General features: G+C 47.9%; 1 protein-coding gene across 6 annotated transcripts in view; it reads right to left on the reverse strand.

The window, feature by feature from the left end:
* NRP2 (neuropilin 2) overlaps positions 1–17,474 on the reverse strand; it is a 115,664-nt gene that overhangs the window by 22,814 nt on the left and 75,376 nt on the right. For 2 of the 6 annotated variants that reach the window (XM_019939069.3, XM_019939071.3), the window contains exons 13-15: positions 10,519–10,781; positions 8,854–8,950; positions 7,717–7,737 (exon numbers count right to left, since the gene is read on the reverse strand). In XM_019939069.3, the coding sequence (XP_019794628.1) occupies positions 7,717–7,737; positions 8,854–8,950; positions 10,519–10,781 (381 nt within the window). Of the gene's footprint in view, positions 1–782; positions 1,142–4,477; positions 6,632–7,701; positions 7,738–8,853; positions 8,951–10,518; positions 10,782–17,474 lie in introns of those variants that run through there. The other 4 variants (XM_019939068.3, XM_019939070.3, XM_033859860.2 and 1 more) reach the window with 3 other exon arrangements.

Below are 17,474 nucleotides of genomic sequence, written 5' to 3' on the forward strand. Positions count from 1 at the left end.
TAATCATTTCATTACTGTAGCTTCGAAAGCTCCCTTCCTCCTTTCCTCCTTCCCTCTCTCTCTGTGACCATATTGAAAATTATGCACAGAAACTGAAAGAGAAAGCAAGGCACTGAAAATGGCTCCTTGAAATGGCCAGCTCGTGAGTCACAAGGAACTGTTGTCAACTCATTATTCAGGTCACCAAGAGTATTTGCTGCCTGGCAACCATCCTGCCATTGGATTTTCACGTGGGCTCAGAAGAATGCACGAGCAACAGCAAAGTGTGCAGGGATGGGCTCCAAGTTCCTCTGTGCCACCGCCTCTCCACGGTGAAACCCATTCTCTAATGAGGCTGCAGCTCACCGTGAGGGGAAAGGAAGGCGGTAAATCCGCAGGGATTAACTTTCCCCTCAGAAGCGCCTGACTAGACCACAAAGCAGGAGCACAAATTTTTGTCAAGCAGAAAACTGTCACAACTGCTCACGTTCCCACCAACACCGCATAGTCTCGGTTCAAAGGTTTGCTTTCCCTCAGCCAAAATGCTGGTTCTCAACATTAAATACATCCCCTAGGGCTCAACGCGCCGGGGCTGGGGCCTTCACGTGACTCCTAAAGTGTGGCTTATGAAGAGACGAAGTTGGGGCACGGTGGGGAGGATCTAGGGGACCCGCTGGAGAAGAAGAAATCGCATTCTGTGGATTACAGATTCAGAATCAGAGATAGACCCCTCGCCTCAAGTTCTGCTCTCCTTTGGAAGACAAACCCCACTTTATTATAAAGCCCTCTTCCCCTTTCCCGCTAACACTCCCCTCCCCAGAAATGATTGCCATGTTGAAAATTTTAGAGACAAAAGCCATTTGGTGGATGTCACATTGGTTCCTTAAACTTTTTCCTTGGACAGTTGTTTGGAGAAATGAGAAAACATACTATATGAATTTGTGCTTTTATTGTTAAAGGAGTCAGAAAAGAGAGGATACACCTAACAGCCCTCCTCTCACCCCCCTCAGGCAATTTTTGATGACCTGCAGTTCGGGGCCAGAGTTTCTTAGGACATTCTCCAGCTAAAGAGACTCAGCTCCCACAGGTTGGTGGTTCGCTGGTTTGGAACCTGGCTCTGTGGCAGTCTTCAGGGGCTGTGTGCTAACGAGGCTGTGGTTTGCTAGCCAGAGAAAAGGAAGGTGATAGATCAATAGGGGTTAAATCCCCTTTCAAAGCACCTTTGCAGATAACAGCAGCAATCCCAGGAATGTCTGATGGGTGGATGGATGGATGGATGGATGGATGGATGGGTGGATGGATGGATGGATGGATGGATGGATGGATGGGTGGATGGGTGGATGGATGGATGGATGGATGGATGGGTGGATGGGTGGATGGGTGGATGGGTGGATGGATGGATGGATGGACGGATGGGTGGATGGGTGGACGGGTGGGTGATTAGATGAATGAGTGGACAGATGAATGGAGGAATGAACTTTGGACCTACATTCAGACTCCCTGGAAAAAATGTTGATGACCTAATGGTACTTCATAGAATAGTTATTCTTGGAAAGTGTTAGATCCTGTTAGTTCATACCATGCCTCTGTGTCAAATTGCAAAAAGGTGCCCCCTTTGGGCAGATGCTGCCTGCACCAGGTACCCAGGTTGGTGAGTGGCTGCATTTTAGCCCCACTTGCCCCCCTCAGCCCTATGGGATGGCTGGGCCTTTGCTTCACAACACAGGAGCCAGGGCCACGTCCCCCAGGATGGCAGAAAGAATGCAGGTGACTTCAACCTTGCCCAGCACTGGTGACGTGTGGAGCTGAACGTCCCCTCTGATTGTTCTAACATCCCCCACTTACTCACATACCTTGTTTTCCCCCCAACTGAAAACTGCTTTCAACGCCTCTTCTATTTTCCATTAATTTCTACCTTCTAATTTTCCATGAAGTTTTCTCATCGTGTGAGATAATGAGAAGCAGAATTTAAATAGTCAGTAACTCCAAGTGTATTTGCAAGGTTGAGCAGGCTTCCACCTGCAAAGTTCTGAGCCACCTGGAGAAAGCGGTAATGTGAAGGTGGAGAATTTGAAGTTTGAGAAACAAATTCTAAGAAGCCATGCATGGAAGGAAAATATGGGGAAAAAATGACACTGTCGGTAGCTTTCTTCCACTCCTATTGTGCAAATAGGGTTACAGAATGAATAAGCAATTGGGAAATGTGACCATAACTACAGCTATAATGAACGGACACTTCCGGGGTGCCGGGCATTGGGCTATACGGTGAATCATCTTTATTCTTCATGACTTTCAGATGGGAGAGCTGAGAACCTGAGAGGATAAGTGATTTTTCTCCCAGTTCTACCTGTAGGAAAACTGAGGGGGGGGGGGGCGGGCAGCACACAGTGAAACCCTAGAGATGGCCCAGAGCCCTCAGAGGAAGCTCACACCGCTAGGAAGTGGCAGGGTCAGGACGGGAAGCACGTGGACCAAATCCTCCGCCCGTGCTGGAGCCCAGAGGTCAGATAACCAAATCTGGCTCACTGCCTATTTCCGCACGTCTTGGAACACGGCCACCCTCATTACATATGGCTTCTGGCTGCTTCTGTGCTACAGTGGCAGCGACTAGTGGTGACACAGAGTGTCATAAAGCCCAACATATTCACGATCTGTCCTTTTACAGAAAAAGTGTGCAGACCCCTGTTCTAACCACGTAGGGATGGAACACGAAGCAGCCCTCCCCCTTTCTGCCTCTTACGTCTGTTGGAAGCTGTCTGAGGACTGTCTCAGTCGAGTTCTCACTGAATCACCGGAAAGAGACAACATCTCCTACAGCTAAGTTTATGACATGTCCTCCGGACCCGGAGGAGTCACCCAAGTTTCCAAAAGAAATGTTTTGAAAGACACCAAAGGTAAATCATCTCTCTCAGAGGGGAACAAACAAAAAGGCTCGTTGCAAATCGGAACTGTTTCAGGCCTGGCCTGTCTGCGGTCTTTTATGCATAGGTTGAAAACGAAGAGCTGGTGAAGGGGCATTTCAGATGAAAGACTTATGTAATTTGTGAGATTAAACAAACAAAAGAGAAGGCTGGCTTCTCTAGAAAAGTTTACAGAAGAGAGTCGAAGAATGTGGTCACGCCCACTGATCTGTTGGCAAGAAGAACGCAGAGTGCAAAATACCCCTGTGAAATGACCCTTCTGGGTTGCCTTGCACTCGGTGTGTGTGGGGATCGCCGGAAGGTTTCCACTCGGTTAGCAGGAGACCTGGTGGTCTCCCACATCTGTCTAACCCCCTGAACTCAGATCCGTGGCTGGCTGAAGTCTCAGACGCTTGTCCTCTCTTTGGTGGCACTTAGGCTACTTCTTTTATTTATTTATTTTTAACATCTTTATTGGAGTAGAATCGCTTTACAATGGTGTGTTAGTTTCTGCTGTATAACGAAGTGAATCAGCTATACGTATACATACGCCCCCATATCCCCTCCCTCTTGCGGCTCCCTCCCACCCTCCCTATCCCACCCTCTAGGTGGTCACAAAGCACCGAGCTGATCTCCCTGCGCTGTGCCTAGGCTACTTCTTTTAAACTAAGGCTTGTCCTTCCGGCTCCTGGAGAGAGGAAAAGCCAGCGAAAAGAAATTCCTTCTCCCCTTAGAGAAACTGACGTTATGGCTGTTTAGATGAATGGTAAACGTGCGGGGGGAGGAAGCGCGTCAGGCCTCTGTGCCTTGAACCTCACAGAGGATGCCTCGGCGTCCCCTCAGGCGGGCAGCCACAGCTAGGCAGTGAGCGGGTCCCACACTTCTCATCTCCAGGCTTCCCGGCTCAGCAATACCCAGCCCTGATCTGGCAGCTGGGCGCATCAGGGGGAGGGGGCCAAGGAGAAGGAGTCACACCCCACAGCTGCCTATCTGGAGCCCTGGCAGGGTTTAGGAATACTCCGCCTCTCATCAGAGGATTACTGCAGGAACGCCATTAACCCTCAATGTGTTTCGCAACTGCTTCTAGTGGAGAGAGCCGTGGGAGGGAGGGACGCCACAGAAAGAGGGAATTTGAGGCCAACCCCACGTCCTGTACCCTGGGATGTGGCTCATCACACTGGGGGACAAAGCCTCGGGAGGCAGCTGACTGGTAGATTGACCGGGGATGAGGGTGGGGACAGAGAGATGGGGGTGGGAAATGGCGGAGATGGGCTGGTTGGTACCAAGTAAACAGAACTGAAAACCTGATGCATAGGGTCAACCCCAAGCCAGCTCTGTCATTAGCTCAAAATGGGCCCCCTCTATGCCCAGGAGATAGCCTGTGCTGTCCACTTTCTCCTGGTTTTATCTGGTTGAAAACTGCCGAGGACTGCACAAGGTGAGACCCAAGAGATGGGCCCGACAGCCCTCAGAGCTGGTCTGAGGCATAAAACCCCTGTTCACAGGCTTGAACAGGAGCTACTGATGTTCCTTTTAGCATCTATCAGTGGTAGACGCAGCACTTCTGAATCCTTCACTCTCACTGCCGCTGCCCCCCCCCCCCCACCCGGGGACTGGGATTTCCATGGGTCTCTGACGGGTAGGGTACCAGGCTCTGTCTCTTTGCTCCTGCTTTGTTCAAAGCCCACAGCCTCTAACATGAATAAGAACTCTTGCTTCCACTGCGACCTGCTAAAAATAACTGGCTAGTTAACAACGACAGAACTCTGATTATGGGCTTTATATATTTTTACTGGCTTCCTCATTACTCTTTTTACTTTTATTGAAAGAAGAAAGTGTTGGTTAAGAAAAAATAATCCATCACCTTAATTACACCCCTTTTTGGTTTTCCCCCATCCCCCGACCCTTACACACAGTTTTTCATTTGTAAAAGCTCAAATTCTAGAACAAGATACATGACGGCACTTTGTCTATAGTCAGAGATTTAAAAGAGGAAAGAAAGAAAAAAGAAAAGCACACCCAGGCTACATTGTTTAGAACAGCAGCAACAAAAACGTCTCTTTAGACATCACATGACAACACAGCTTATTCACTCTCTCCTCCTCGCCCCTTCTCTACATGGCTCTCTTTTTCTCCGTGGCTTGTTTCTCCTCACTACTGACTCATACCTCAGTATGCAATCAAAGTATACACCCCAAGCAGAAGACACAAGGCGATTTGAATTAAAAGAAAATGTTCTATGGCAAGAAATGAGTAAGAGGCAGAAAATGAAAGACACTTCAAGATATAAAAGATTAAGACTATCTAATAAGCCCCGGTCCAGAGGCCACTTTTGTTGCATTTCCTTAAAGATTTACCTGGTACACATAGATCTCTCCTAAAGAATACGATTGCTTCTGTCTCGTGGTTAATATATAATGGAAAAGAAAAACAACTCCAATTCAAAAAAACATACTAACAATGTATACGCCTGTTGATAATATTGTTTCACCATCAACTTTCCATATCCTGCTTGCCCAAACCTGATTTCTCTGTTTCTCTTTTTGAGTGAAAGCCTGGTTTAAGCCCCAAGGAATCCACACCCCCCGCAAGAGAGGGCTGCTGCTGCCCTGACCAGGAGAGGTGAGTAGGTTAGATAGAGCGAATGGTCCGCTTTCCTCGCCCAAATGGAAGGCTTCGCTCAAGTCAAAATCCAGAGGTGTCTGCTGAGGTCAGAGGTGCCTCAACCCAATAGAATCCTCCCTGGCCCTGGGTTCATCTGGCTACCGAGTCAGAGTTCCACGTAAAACTTGCCGATGTAATTGAAACTGTCCATCGTCCACTCCTATCCTGCTCTTGACTCCTTAGCCGAGTCTCTGCTCCCCACAGCTTGGTTTCCTCCTTCCAAAGATGTTCGTTATTTCTCAAGACAACAGCCGTGGGCCAATCCATGCCACTCGTGGGCTGCCTTTGCTTAACCCCCAAAGCAGCCCATCGGGAGTGCACTGGAAATTCTTACCTTCGAGTCCCTAAGCCCTGTGTTTATTTTGGCTAAATGAGCACTGCGGCTCTGAGGCTGTTTTATTTATATATATATATTTTTTACAAGAGAACATGACTGGCCTGTGACGCACATGGTAAACACAGCCTCTGGGACAGCACATGTGCCCTGGTTTGTTTATTCTTTTACAGAAGCAAAGTGCTTAGCCACCGTACGTGTCATTCACGGACCCAGACATGTGTGCTCACACAGCACAGTGTCTGCAGCACGGGCTATAAGTCTGTAACCAGCCTTTCCTGGGAGCTTTGAGTCTCAACAGTCAGTCAAAGTCATGTGAAACAACATAAGCAAGTTTCACTGCCCGAGCGTCCATGTTACCTTGGGTCCCGAAAGTTAGAACTTGAATTCAACTGTACTCCAAGCCGTTCAGTTTTGATCTCAGCTTTCCTTCCAATACTTTTAGATTCACATTAACATAAATCTCACACCCAAGGAGCACCAACAAATGCACATGAATACTCTTAATACTTTAAAATGTGTACCGGGGGGAGTGAGGATGGGGTTTAGGAGGCAAGGGAAGGTGAAAAGGAAAGAAAAGATATTCTACATAGGTAGGTCTGCCGTTCCCCGTGCTGCTGCCCTCTTCCTCAGCTGCTGTCTCAGGGCTGTGGCTGAGGAGTGGCAAACTGGGTGAGATGATCTGGAGTCACAGAGCACATCTAGGTGGCAACCCAGGAAGTCATCTCTCTCCAGCCAGGAGCTGGACAGGTTACTGAGAGTGAAGATAATGAGTCTGGACTTCAGACACGAAAATGACCTCCCTTACCTGTGAAATGCTGTCACCTGTGGGGTTAAGGCCAGCCAATACAAACAGGGCACCGAAACCCTCACAATGATTTGCATAAAACGGGTTCCGTCCTTAGGTGAGGGTGAGTGTCTCTGAGTGCGCTTTCCCCCGCAGCCAACTCAAGGGAAGCATTTATAGAGTGGCTTCTAAATGCTTCGCATTGGAACCCGGGTGGAAACGCTAGCAGTGTCAACCAGGAGGACTGCAAAGAGGGCGAAATGTGAAATGCACTGCAGTAAGCAGCACAGACATTAGCATTCCCAAGTTTGGAGGTCTTTCTTCCCTCCCTGGATAAGGCAAGCATCCCACATTCCTCTTTCTTTGCCCTGCTCTCTATTTACCTTATTAGGGATAAAATGCCCTTTTCTGTTCTTCCGTCTTGTATTTCAAGTGCTCTAACTCCAGTCACCGAATGAGAGTGCTTCTTCCCTTAATCAGACACCAGCTCCTGAGTTTTGCAACTTTCCCTCCTTTGGATTATCATTCCTTGTGTGTTTCCCCTAGCTTTCTTCCCTCACAAAACTGCCCACCAGTGTACCTCACTGAGGGTTAATTGAGACCGCTGCCTTGGTACCCTGTGACTGGAAAGAAACCATCTTCAGGCGAAAATAAATCATGGCCACCTCATTTCACTTTTAATTTACTACTGACTTTTTTTGTTGTTCAGTCTCCCCACAGCCTCTCGTTTCTCACCACTCATGCATGTTCAGCCTCATTGCTCTCTGTTGGACAGTGCAAGGCTGAAAGGTTTATCTGTAACCTATTTGTCTCTATTACAGGTTTCTAAACTTTAATTAAAGAAGAGACAGTGAGGAGCTCAATCCCCCTTTCCCTGCATCTACAGGTGTTGTTGGCGCCACCTAGCGGTGAGAAGGTGTGACATCTATTTTCTCTTGTGAGCGTTGTCAAATTTGGAGGCTTATTGCCTCCACCAAATTCGTATCACATGGGGGGAAGGAAAAGGCATGCAGAAATTTAAAAAGAACTTTTTTTACCTTTAAAATTCTCACCTGCAAAAGCTGAGATGGGTTCTGGAAAAAAAACAGAAAAAAGTTTGAGTTAGATAAGGGGAAGAAATAGGGTGAACAAAGGGTATGATGAAGATGAATTTCATCAAGGTCTTTATACTATCCCACGGAAAGTATCCCATGTCCTCCACATGCTCTAGCCCATGTCTAACACATCATCATCATGGGGGCCGGGTAGGTGGGGAAAAGATTCTCAAAGTTGCTTTGGAACAAAAAGTCCTTTATAGAGTAATGGGTCCCTGAAGCATTGTAATCAGTCACTTACCACAGATTACTTTCTCAGAGCCTGGATTACTTTTAGATGCCTGGGGCCCCGAGAATTGCCTGAAGAGACTAGGGTGGTCCCAGGTGCTCTGACATCATCAGGCACACACACACCTGGGACCCACGTGCCAAGAAAAGCACTTGGTGAGTTATTATATTTACTCTGCAGACCGAAAGTAGGTCTCGTTCCTTGTCAGGATTTCCTCTTGCTTTGGGGAATGTCCATGGCTCTGAGATGCACACATTTTACTAGGTGTGCTCAGCACTTCTGTCCAAGGTGACAGTGTCCTTCCTATGCTGGTCACCTGGCATGCAATGTTTAAACTTACAACTTTGGCATCTTAAGCATTAGAGATATTAGCCTCAAAGCAAAATCTAAACTCTTACTCCACATGCCATACCTTGCCCTGAAATTCATTCATGTAAAAGAGCTACTTGGGTAATTGTGTTATCACTCTGATATAACATATGCACTATTTTCACTCACCAGTGAAGGCTTCCATTAAATCCATCAAACCTTTCCATCATGTAATTCTGACTGACAGTTGCTCTCGCCCTCTAGCATTTTCTTTGCTAAAAGCTGGAGTCTGATGATGGGGTCTTGGCACCCTGAATCTTCATATACTTAGTGCGTGTCTATTTCTGAATGGGAATGGGGATATAAGACTTCACCTCATCTCACCCCTCTCCCGTCCTGAACGCAGCCCAAGCTATAACTGCACTCACACCTCGCCTCCCGCACAGACTGGAGCTGCCCCACCCACTGGGTAAGAGCTGTGTTTGAAAACGATGTGCTGTCTCTTCTTGTACATCCCAGCCCTTGGAAGAGCCACAAAGAGACAGATATTCACGTACCCATACAGTTCTCCAGCGGGACATCGGTGCTTATCCGAATGTCATCAATGGCAATTTCTCCCGAACGTCCTTTTCCTATAACTCCCTCGAACACGATCTAGAAGCCGGAAGAAAAAGAGCCACGGTTAACTGAGCTTCCTTGTCCAAACAGTGCAAAGATTTCCAATTTTCTGTTAACTGCAGCTTAAAATGTATGTGTGTGTGCGTGTGCGTGTGCGTTACTGCACCTGGTACACATCTGTTGACCACATGGCTATGGTGCTTGAAATCTTAATTTAAAAAGAGTTGGTTCAAATCAAATGCATATTTGAGGTGATTAAAGAATACATATATAACAAAGTGATGGATATTGTTGTCCAGTAACCAGAATGTACTGACTAAAAGGACCACAATCAGAGCACGTTTAATGGAGAATCGAACTTTCCCTAGCCATTTTTGATATTTTTTCTCATAAATCTTTCAAATGCCCAATCCAGGTATTTGGAAACTCAGAGGACACGAGCAGGTGGGGGTAAGGTGAGAAATGTAGTATACAGGTTTGTGTCGCCTTGGGGTAACACTGTCATTTGGCTCCATTATTACAAGAGTAGGGAAGTGATTTTCCTTCACCACTAGTTTACTGAGCACCTACTACGTGCCAGGCACCATGACAGTTACAAAGCCTAATAAGAGAAGACCCTCTGATCAGGAAATCTCACCGTTTAGTGGGCGAGACAAAAATGCCAACAGGTACTCGCAACACCGTGCACTGAGGGTTTATAAGTGGGAAGGCAGGTGCGGGGGGGGGGGGGGGCGGGGGGGAGGGACTCAGGCTGCCTAACAAGCTCGAGAGTGACTGCAGGCAGCACACAGGAGCCCCTCTGCTCTGTGGTCTCCATGCCGCCCGCCCTCATTCTCGCCCTCCCCAGGTTCTCTCTGCAAACGAGCACATGTCCTCTGGCAAGCTGAGCGAGCAGTTGGCTGCCTCACCAGCCATCTGTTGCTGTTTCTCGTCTGGGGAGGAGCAGGTTAACGCTATGGCTGGTTCTCAGTCACCTCTTCCACAGTATGCCTACTCCTACCCAAGTTTCAGCCCCAGCTGTGCATACCCATCTGTGCCTCGGCGCTTGCTCTGTGGGGCAGAGATAACAGAACTCAACTCCGGGAGCTGCTGGGAGAGATACCACTCACTTCGGAGTCTCTCTGGTCTGCTGGCCACTAAGCACCAACAGCGACCCTCCCCTTCCCGTGTTCACACTTGCTGGGACAGGGGTGGGAGGCTGTTTCCCTCTCCTCCTCGGAGTCTGAGGGGCTCCACAGGCTTCTTTCCCTTGTGTGTGGAGGGTTTGTTTGTGTTTATTTCCCTGGCTTCTGTGTCCCTTTGTCAGCCTACCTGATAGCAATCTAAAATAAAATGGAGAGAAGAAACATTTGTCGGAGAAGGTTTCAGCAATATAAAAGGCGATAGGAGGAACAAAGAACCAAGTCTGGGTGTAGAGATAGGCACATTCTGAATAACAAATAAGAGTGTCATTTAGTTGCCATGGCAACGTGAGAAACACAATGAAAACAGCGGCGCTTAACCGCGTTCCCTAAAGATGAATGGGCACGGCCCTTTGAAATATTGAAACACAGATCACAACGATTCCCTCGGATCTCCGCAACGGTCTCTCGTCGCCACCCCACCTGGTACTCCATGTCATAGCTGGGCAAGATGATCCGCCCGTGTTTCCACTCGCCGCCCTGGTCCTCGCGGATGACCCAGAGGAGCTTGCTCTCCTGGCTGGCTTCGCGCACTACCTGCAGCGCCACCCCGCGGCCTCCCGTGGCTTGGTACTGGAACTCCATGCACACGGGGCTCCGCGGCAGGTGGACGGGTGGGCTGATGAGCCGCGCGTACTGGCCCTCTCTCCCGCCATCACTCTGCAGCCGCAAGAAACTCCTGTCATCTGGGGGGAAACAAACCCAAACAGGGGTTCCCGGTAAATCATTGGGAAAGACACCAGTTGGCAGTTGTGGTCCCTCCGGGGGGAAGCTGGGGCAGAGTTTGGGTGTCTTTTATTTATGAACTAGTTCTCCAGGCCCTGTGTCCCTTTCTTAGGGCTCTGGAACCCGGACTCAAATGCTGCATCCTCTTGAAGCCCTTTCTTGGGTCTTTCCGTCAAGAAGGTCCCTCCTGCCTATTTCCCTGCATCACTTCTTTTGTGCCTTTTACATACGGCGCCCGGCTCCGCTGGCCGTAGGTCTTGGCTGGTTGTATCTGTACTTGTCTTTCCCCCCCTAGATTCCGAGAGGCCAGACCTACGTTTTACGCATCATCGGCTTACCCAAAGGGCCAGTGCACTCTAATGAACTGGATAATAAAGTGGTGACATGGCTGCTAGACTAGAGGATGTTTCTGGCCAGGTGGTTTATAATTCAAGCCTTTATCATCTTGGCTGGGCACCGTCCAAATGGAAGACATTTAAAAGCTTCTGTCTCCGACGGTGCTACTGGATGGTGCCTGGGCTCTAGTAACTGCAACTCGGAAGACTCACATCCCTGTTTAAGCAGAACAGGAAATGGTGGCAGCACAGGGGTGATTCAGGAGGCCTGAGACCCCGATCCCTTCCCTGACCAGCCTGGGGAGGCCTGAACTTGGCCTTCCTTAGAGAGCCAGGCAAACGCAGCCCCAATGAAAACAAGTGCTGTCATCATCACTAACAAAGGCTAAGTGTTTAGCAGAGAACATACACATATTGGGAAATGAAGGTTTCACCCATCCAAATGTTTGAAGAGCGTGTCTTTTGGCCGATTAGCTTTTAGATACATCAGGCACTGTGTGGGAGGCCGAGTTCCCGTTCCTGCTGGCAGGCCCCATGCCTTGCAGACACAGGTCTGGGGACCCGCACCAGCAAATCCAGCTTGTGGAGGAGCTTTCCGGCCACTTGCACGGAGAACAGGATGGCATCTGAGAAGAAAGCCTCACGGCCTCCTTTGGGCCCTGAAACATCTTATGCTGAACACTTCTGCAAGACGGCGGGGGCACTTTTGCACCACATACCCAGCACATCAGACACCTCAGGATCAGGTTAATCTGAGACTCGGGCACAGAGCTCTCTTACTCAACAGGGACTGTGAACCTCCCGGGCTTATCAGGGGAGGACAGGCGGGCACTCCAGAGCCCTGAATCAACAGGGTGCTCCTGGACCACCGGTTTGCTGTTGCTCTTCCTGCTGACATCATCTTTCTAGTGAGAGCGGAGCCTGTGACAGTCATCAGTGGCCCAGAAACAGCTCTTTCAACTCTCCTCCTCCTGGCCACGTCTCTCCCTCCTCCCTGTCTCCCCTAAGTCCCTTCTGGTTAGATTCTCCAGGGTTATTGCTCTAGAAGCTACCCTCCCCTGAAGTCAAATTAGACCAGCTTAGGATGCAGAGTCGGGATTCCAGTTTGGGACTCCTTAACCATCCAGAACCACGCTGGTCTAATATTCCACAACACGGGACCTCTTCAAGGCCAAAGTCAGCACAGATGAGTAGGCAGCTGTCTGGAGCAGAGCATTTTAATGATGGTGATCTGCTGAGGGAGGAGACACTGGTGCCACAAGCAGACACGCAAAGAACTCCTGAACCTACGCTTCTCCTATCAGATCTCATTACTGCCACTATTAAGGGTAATAATTCTAAGTCCTATCTGCATAATGCTTTACAGGTTACAAAGCACGCTAATATGCATTCATAATTTAATCACTGCTATATGCTTGCGAGCTAGGTCTTACTAATCTTATTTTGCACAAGATGTAGAAACTGAGGCTCAGAAAGGCTCAAGTGACTTTCCAAGGGAGAGAAGCTAGTGAGTAGCACAGCTGGATTGACTCCAGGTTTCCCCACATTCATGCAGTAGGCCCCTCACTTCAGCTGTGACCCCAGTACCTTGTCCCAAGTCCGTGTAATCAATCACATGCTATTCAAGGCAAACTGGCTTCTCTGCTGAGCGCTGTTGCCTTTTCTCCATTTACCTGTAATTCTCTGCTCCCCGACCCCCATCCCACCCCTTTCGCCAGTTCTTCTCCTAACCATTCTGGCACATTTCAACATTAATTCCTCTCTTCTCTCAACAACTCGAGCATCTACTGACCACACCACTGATTTTACCTTGCTTTAAAAAAGACTGGAGACCATTTTTCATGTGTTTCAGCAGGTAAACACCCACTGCCTTGTATGTAATTTAACTGTTTGGTGTGTGTCTTTCCTATCGCCCTGGTTAGATGTAAGGTCCTGGCCTTACCCACAGAAGGGTTAATAATGCTTCTTCTTCCTGCCCCTAGACAGTGACAAATATGTGCCACCACTCAGGAAAATTTTGTTCCCATGAATGAATGAATGACAAACACATGGATTAAGAATGCAGTGAGGCTGCCCATTGGAAACAAGAACAGAGGGGGAACCACCTGGCCTCTGGTAAGCCCTCAGGTTCATATAATCTTCTCTCACAGTTCCCTCCCAGTCTACTGAGCCAACAGCCTTTTTCAAAGGTGAGGGGATGTTTTTTTGAGATGCTCTGCTTCTTATTACGGAACATTTATACTGCAGTATGAGTATGTATAAAGAAAAAGGTACAATAGCTTTTGCAAAGTGAATATACCTACAGTCAATAGGTAGATCCCAAAACAGGGTGACCTGTGGAAGCATCCAGTCCACTGAGCTACCAGCGCGAACCCCCCAAACGCTCCCACGCTCCAGTCATTTCCAAGCCTTTACTGTTTCCACTCGTATATAAAGGAAACCAGATTTCAGAGACTTATCATTCAGCCTTCTTCCTTCACAGTTTCACAAATAAGACCCACTGGCTGCCTGAAAATTGCTTTGGCAGAAATACTGTCACTTGTGTGAATTTACATTCCTAAGCAGCAGGGGAATCATAGCATAATGGTTAGAATTTAGTAAGTAAAATGTGTGTGGAGGTGTAAAGAGCTGGGCTGGCTGGGTTTTATCCGGTCTGTTTTATTTACCCATCCTGTTGCTAAAACTTCAGGCACGATGAGGCCAAAGGTTTCACAGACTGCCTCTCCCGGGGACCTGAGCTGGCCCCCTCCTCTCTCCCTCCCTTTCCTCTCCTCTCTTCTCTCTCTCTCTCACAATAGGATGATAATCACTGTGCATGATTTAAAGGACCACTGGAAGACCAGGGAGTTAATGCTGGTGGCATGCTAAGCACGAGCAGCTGAAGGATCATAATTCAGTGCTGACATCTGAGCTAATCCACTAGTTTGCAGAATCTCAAGACAAGCAGGCCTCTGAATTTCACTTAGTGAAATCATTTGTTCCCCACTTGTCTGTTAAGTGCTATGAGCTCGAGGGAAGAAAGATGATATGTAAATTTAAGGAATTAGCAGCAGACATCAGTCAGAGGGACGCTGAGCTGCAAAACGTCCCTGTCTGTCACTGACAGGGGACTGATTAGAAGCAGGACATCATGAAGGAATGGCTTCGGCCAGGAAAAGCCCAGAGACGGGGAGAGGAAGAGTAGGGGCAAGAGAATTGTTGTGACCTGAGCACCTCTGTGTGCCAGATATCACACGGGTGGCTTTGTTGCCTTCTGTAATCTTCCCTGTGAATTAAGTATTACGTTCTCCATTTTTACCAACAAGGAAACAGAGGCTCAGAGAATTGAAGTCATGTGTCCCAGACCACTGCTAGAGAGTGATGGAAGTAAGATCTGAGCCCTGACTGGACTGAGAAAAATCGCCAGAAACTCGCCTCTCATCTGGGCTGGAATCCTAATGTTCGCTAGTCTTTTAAAGCCTCAGTCTTCCCATCTGTGAAATGGGTATAAGAACAGCAATACTGCATAGGGTCGTGAGGAGGAGGAAATGGAAAGAGCCTTGTAAGGTGCTTTGCACACGAACAACGTTCCATAAATGCTCTGTTCTTCACTTCCACTGCCATCACTAAACCCACTGCCTCCTGTCCTGGCCTTTTTGTTTCTTTTAGAAAGAAAAAGGGTCCAAAGAGCACCCATAACCTGGGAAGACCGATATCCAAGACTCAAAGGAAGTAAGATTTGGCTCAAGGACAGTAAAGATATTCTCTGGAATAAGATGGTTCCCAGATCCATCCTAACTCCAGAAACCAGCCAGCCTCAAGTTGTACATCAGACACTGTTTACCACATGCTTTTGGGTCAATCTACAGTAGATGAAATAAAATAATACATGATTCTGGAATGAGAGTGGGACCTCAAAAGACCATTTAGATGGGGCCAGTCCTGCTGCCCAGAGGAACCATGCTGAAAACATCCACAGAACAGCTGTCCACCCTTCGCTTTAAATTCTCCAGAGGAGGAGTTTCCATAGGCCATGCTGGCAATGTGTCTTCTGGGTCACAGCCCTAACTGTCAGAAACTTCTTAACTTCATTTTTAAGTTTTCCTACTGTCATTTAGACACATGTCCTCCTTCTATTCCCGACGGAGCGCAGCCAATTTCTGTCCTCTGACTTAGAAACATTTTCACTCGCGAAGAATTAAGACCCTGGTCTTCACTTCCTCAGGAAACACAACCCTTGCCTCTTTAAATGGCCGCTATCCAGGGCTTTGGTTGTGGCAGGTCTCCACGTTGACCCTTCGCCAAGCTAAGTGCTTCAGTTCTTTGAAGTTATGGCACCCATATATGTGCTGTGAGCGAAGCACGTGTGCTATCAGTGGAGTTTGTTCTTCTAGAACATTCTAATGTATGGCTTACCACTGCCAAACACAGAGGAAGTTTTAACAGACAGTGGCTGTTGGTGACTTGATAGAGCAAAGGGTTGGCCTGGCATGGGTGGGCTACTTTATTGATTTACTTAGACTTTAGGGGAAAAGCCCTTTGGATTGTTAAGAGGTCCCCAAACATGGCCAGCTAAGAGTCAGCTCTCCCTGCCGGAGGCTGTCTTCTTGTTTCTGTAGCTGATGGCAGTGATGTCGGCAATGGATAGCTTCCAACAGGAAACAATGCAGAGGAGATACATTTAGCAGCAGAAAGAGAATGAAGAAAAAATGTTCCAGAGATACAATCCGTCTCCCCCCCAGACCTGACATGTTTGGGAGGCGTTTTGCTAGGTTCTTGACTCAAAACATCTGTTGTTGTCCATGACGCAGGGAAAACAATCACATGGGAATGAACAACAGTTCAAAAGGGCAGAGAGGAAGTGCAGAGGACAAGGTCATTCAGCGTCTTAACCTGCTGCTGTCTCTAGAAAGGGTCTCCTGACATTTCACCTGGCGATTTATGACCACATCTGGCTTCAGCGGATCACGTGACCACTTCTGGCCCCACAGCCATGGAATCAGTGGTGCCGACACCTTACCAAAGCCTGAGATAAATCACCAGTCTGATCCTCCAGGCTATCGCAAAGCCAAACACACCATCTGTCCAACACACGCATCTCCTGGCTAGCATCTTGCCCTCCTACTAGAACAACCATCTGAAAGAATATTTAGTGCTGCAGGAGATGGAGTCTCTTTGTATAGGTCATGCTTAAGACATGAGTCAGCCCCTCAGCTGGCCTCCCGAGGTCAGACCATCTCTGCTAAGGTCCTCAAATTAACAACCGGCTAAGGGAAACACTGGCTTTGGATGAACTCGGCAGGATGTGCTCAAGGTTTGCGACTGACCATCTTGTGGACATTTGAGGTTTCAGGCCTGGGCTTTGCAGGAGTCTATCTTGAGCTGCTTTTTTGGTATGTCGGCTTTCATGAAGGTTTGCAATCAACTCAGTCTTCTTATCACTCTGCCCCTTCATTATCAATTTTACACACTCAACCAATCATGACTTTCAGAATAAAAGGAAGAGCTTCTCCTCTCTACTGCTGTCTTTTCTACAAAGTCAGAGATGTCTTCCTTCCTATGCTCCTTAAAGAAGGGCCTCTATGCTTTCCTTTTCCAGTTGAAGTTATTCCTTAAATATGGCTTTCTTTTAGCCCAGCTGTTCCTGGTCTTTAATTATCTAGCCTGCTCTAAGCCCGAGAAGTTCCCGTCTCCCTGTCTGTAGTGGCTGTGCCCCAGACACGCCACAGCACCCTCTTTCTGAAGGCAGTTCAAGCTGATGCCAATCCCGTGTCTGGATTGTTTGCTGCCATCGGTCCCACCTATGAGGAAGGTCTTTTGAGTTAAGAGAGTTGCTTTTTAATTCACAGAGTCCCTGCTAACTCACCGCCCAAAATCAAGCCCACTGTAAGCAAGTTGACTCATGAGTCACTTTGACTGATTTCTTTGTGACTGTCTACTGACCATACCCACTCACACTTAATCCTTTTGTGTGTATGTCCCATAGTGAACCACAGTTCTGGCCCTCCACTCTCATGGGGTTTATTCAGTGGCCCAATCTGCATCAAAACAGCCCTACGAAAAGTCAACAGGACTACCACTTACATCTGATGGAAGAGCCGCCATTTGTAAAATTTGAATATTCCAGAACCTTGTATTCTTGACTTACTCTCACTTGTTTTTGAACCCAGAGTAAAGGTTCTGGTCTCTCAATCCAATAAGCATATAAATGCTAGGTAGCCAAAGCTCTGTCCTTTTATAAAGGCATACTATTCCAAATAGCCTTTGCCTGTTTTCTTTATGTCACTTCCATGATTTGAAGTTACTGAAATGAAGTAATATTGTAGTCATACTTCGTTA

Source organism: Tursiops truncatus, chromosome 7 (assembly GCF_011762595.2).
Source record: "Tursiops truncatus isolate mTurTru1 chromosome 7, mTurTru1.mat.Y, whole genome shotgun sequence".
Classification (NCBI taxonomy): Eukaryota; Metazoa; Chordata; class Mammalia; order Artiodactyla; family Delphinidae; genus Tursiops; species Tursiops truncatus.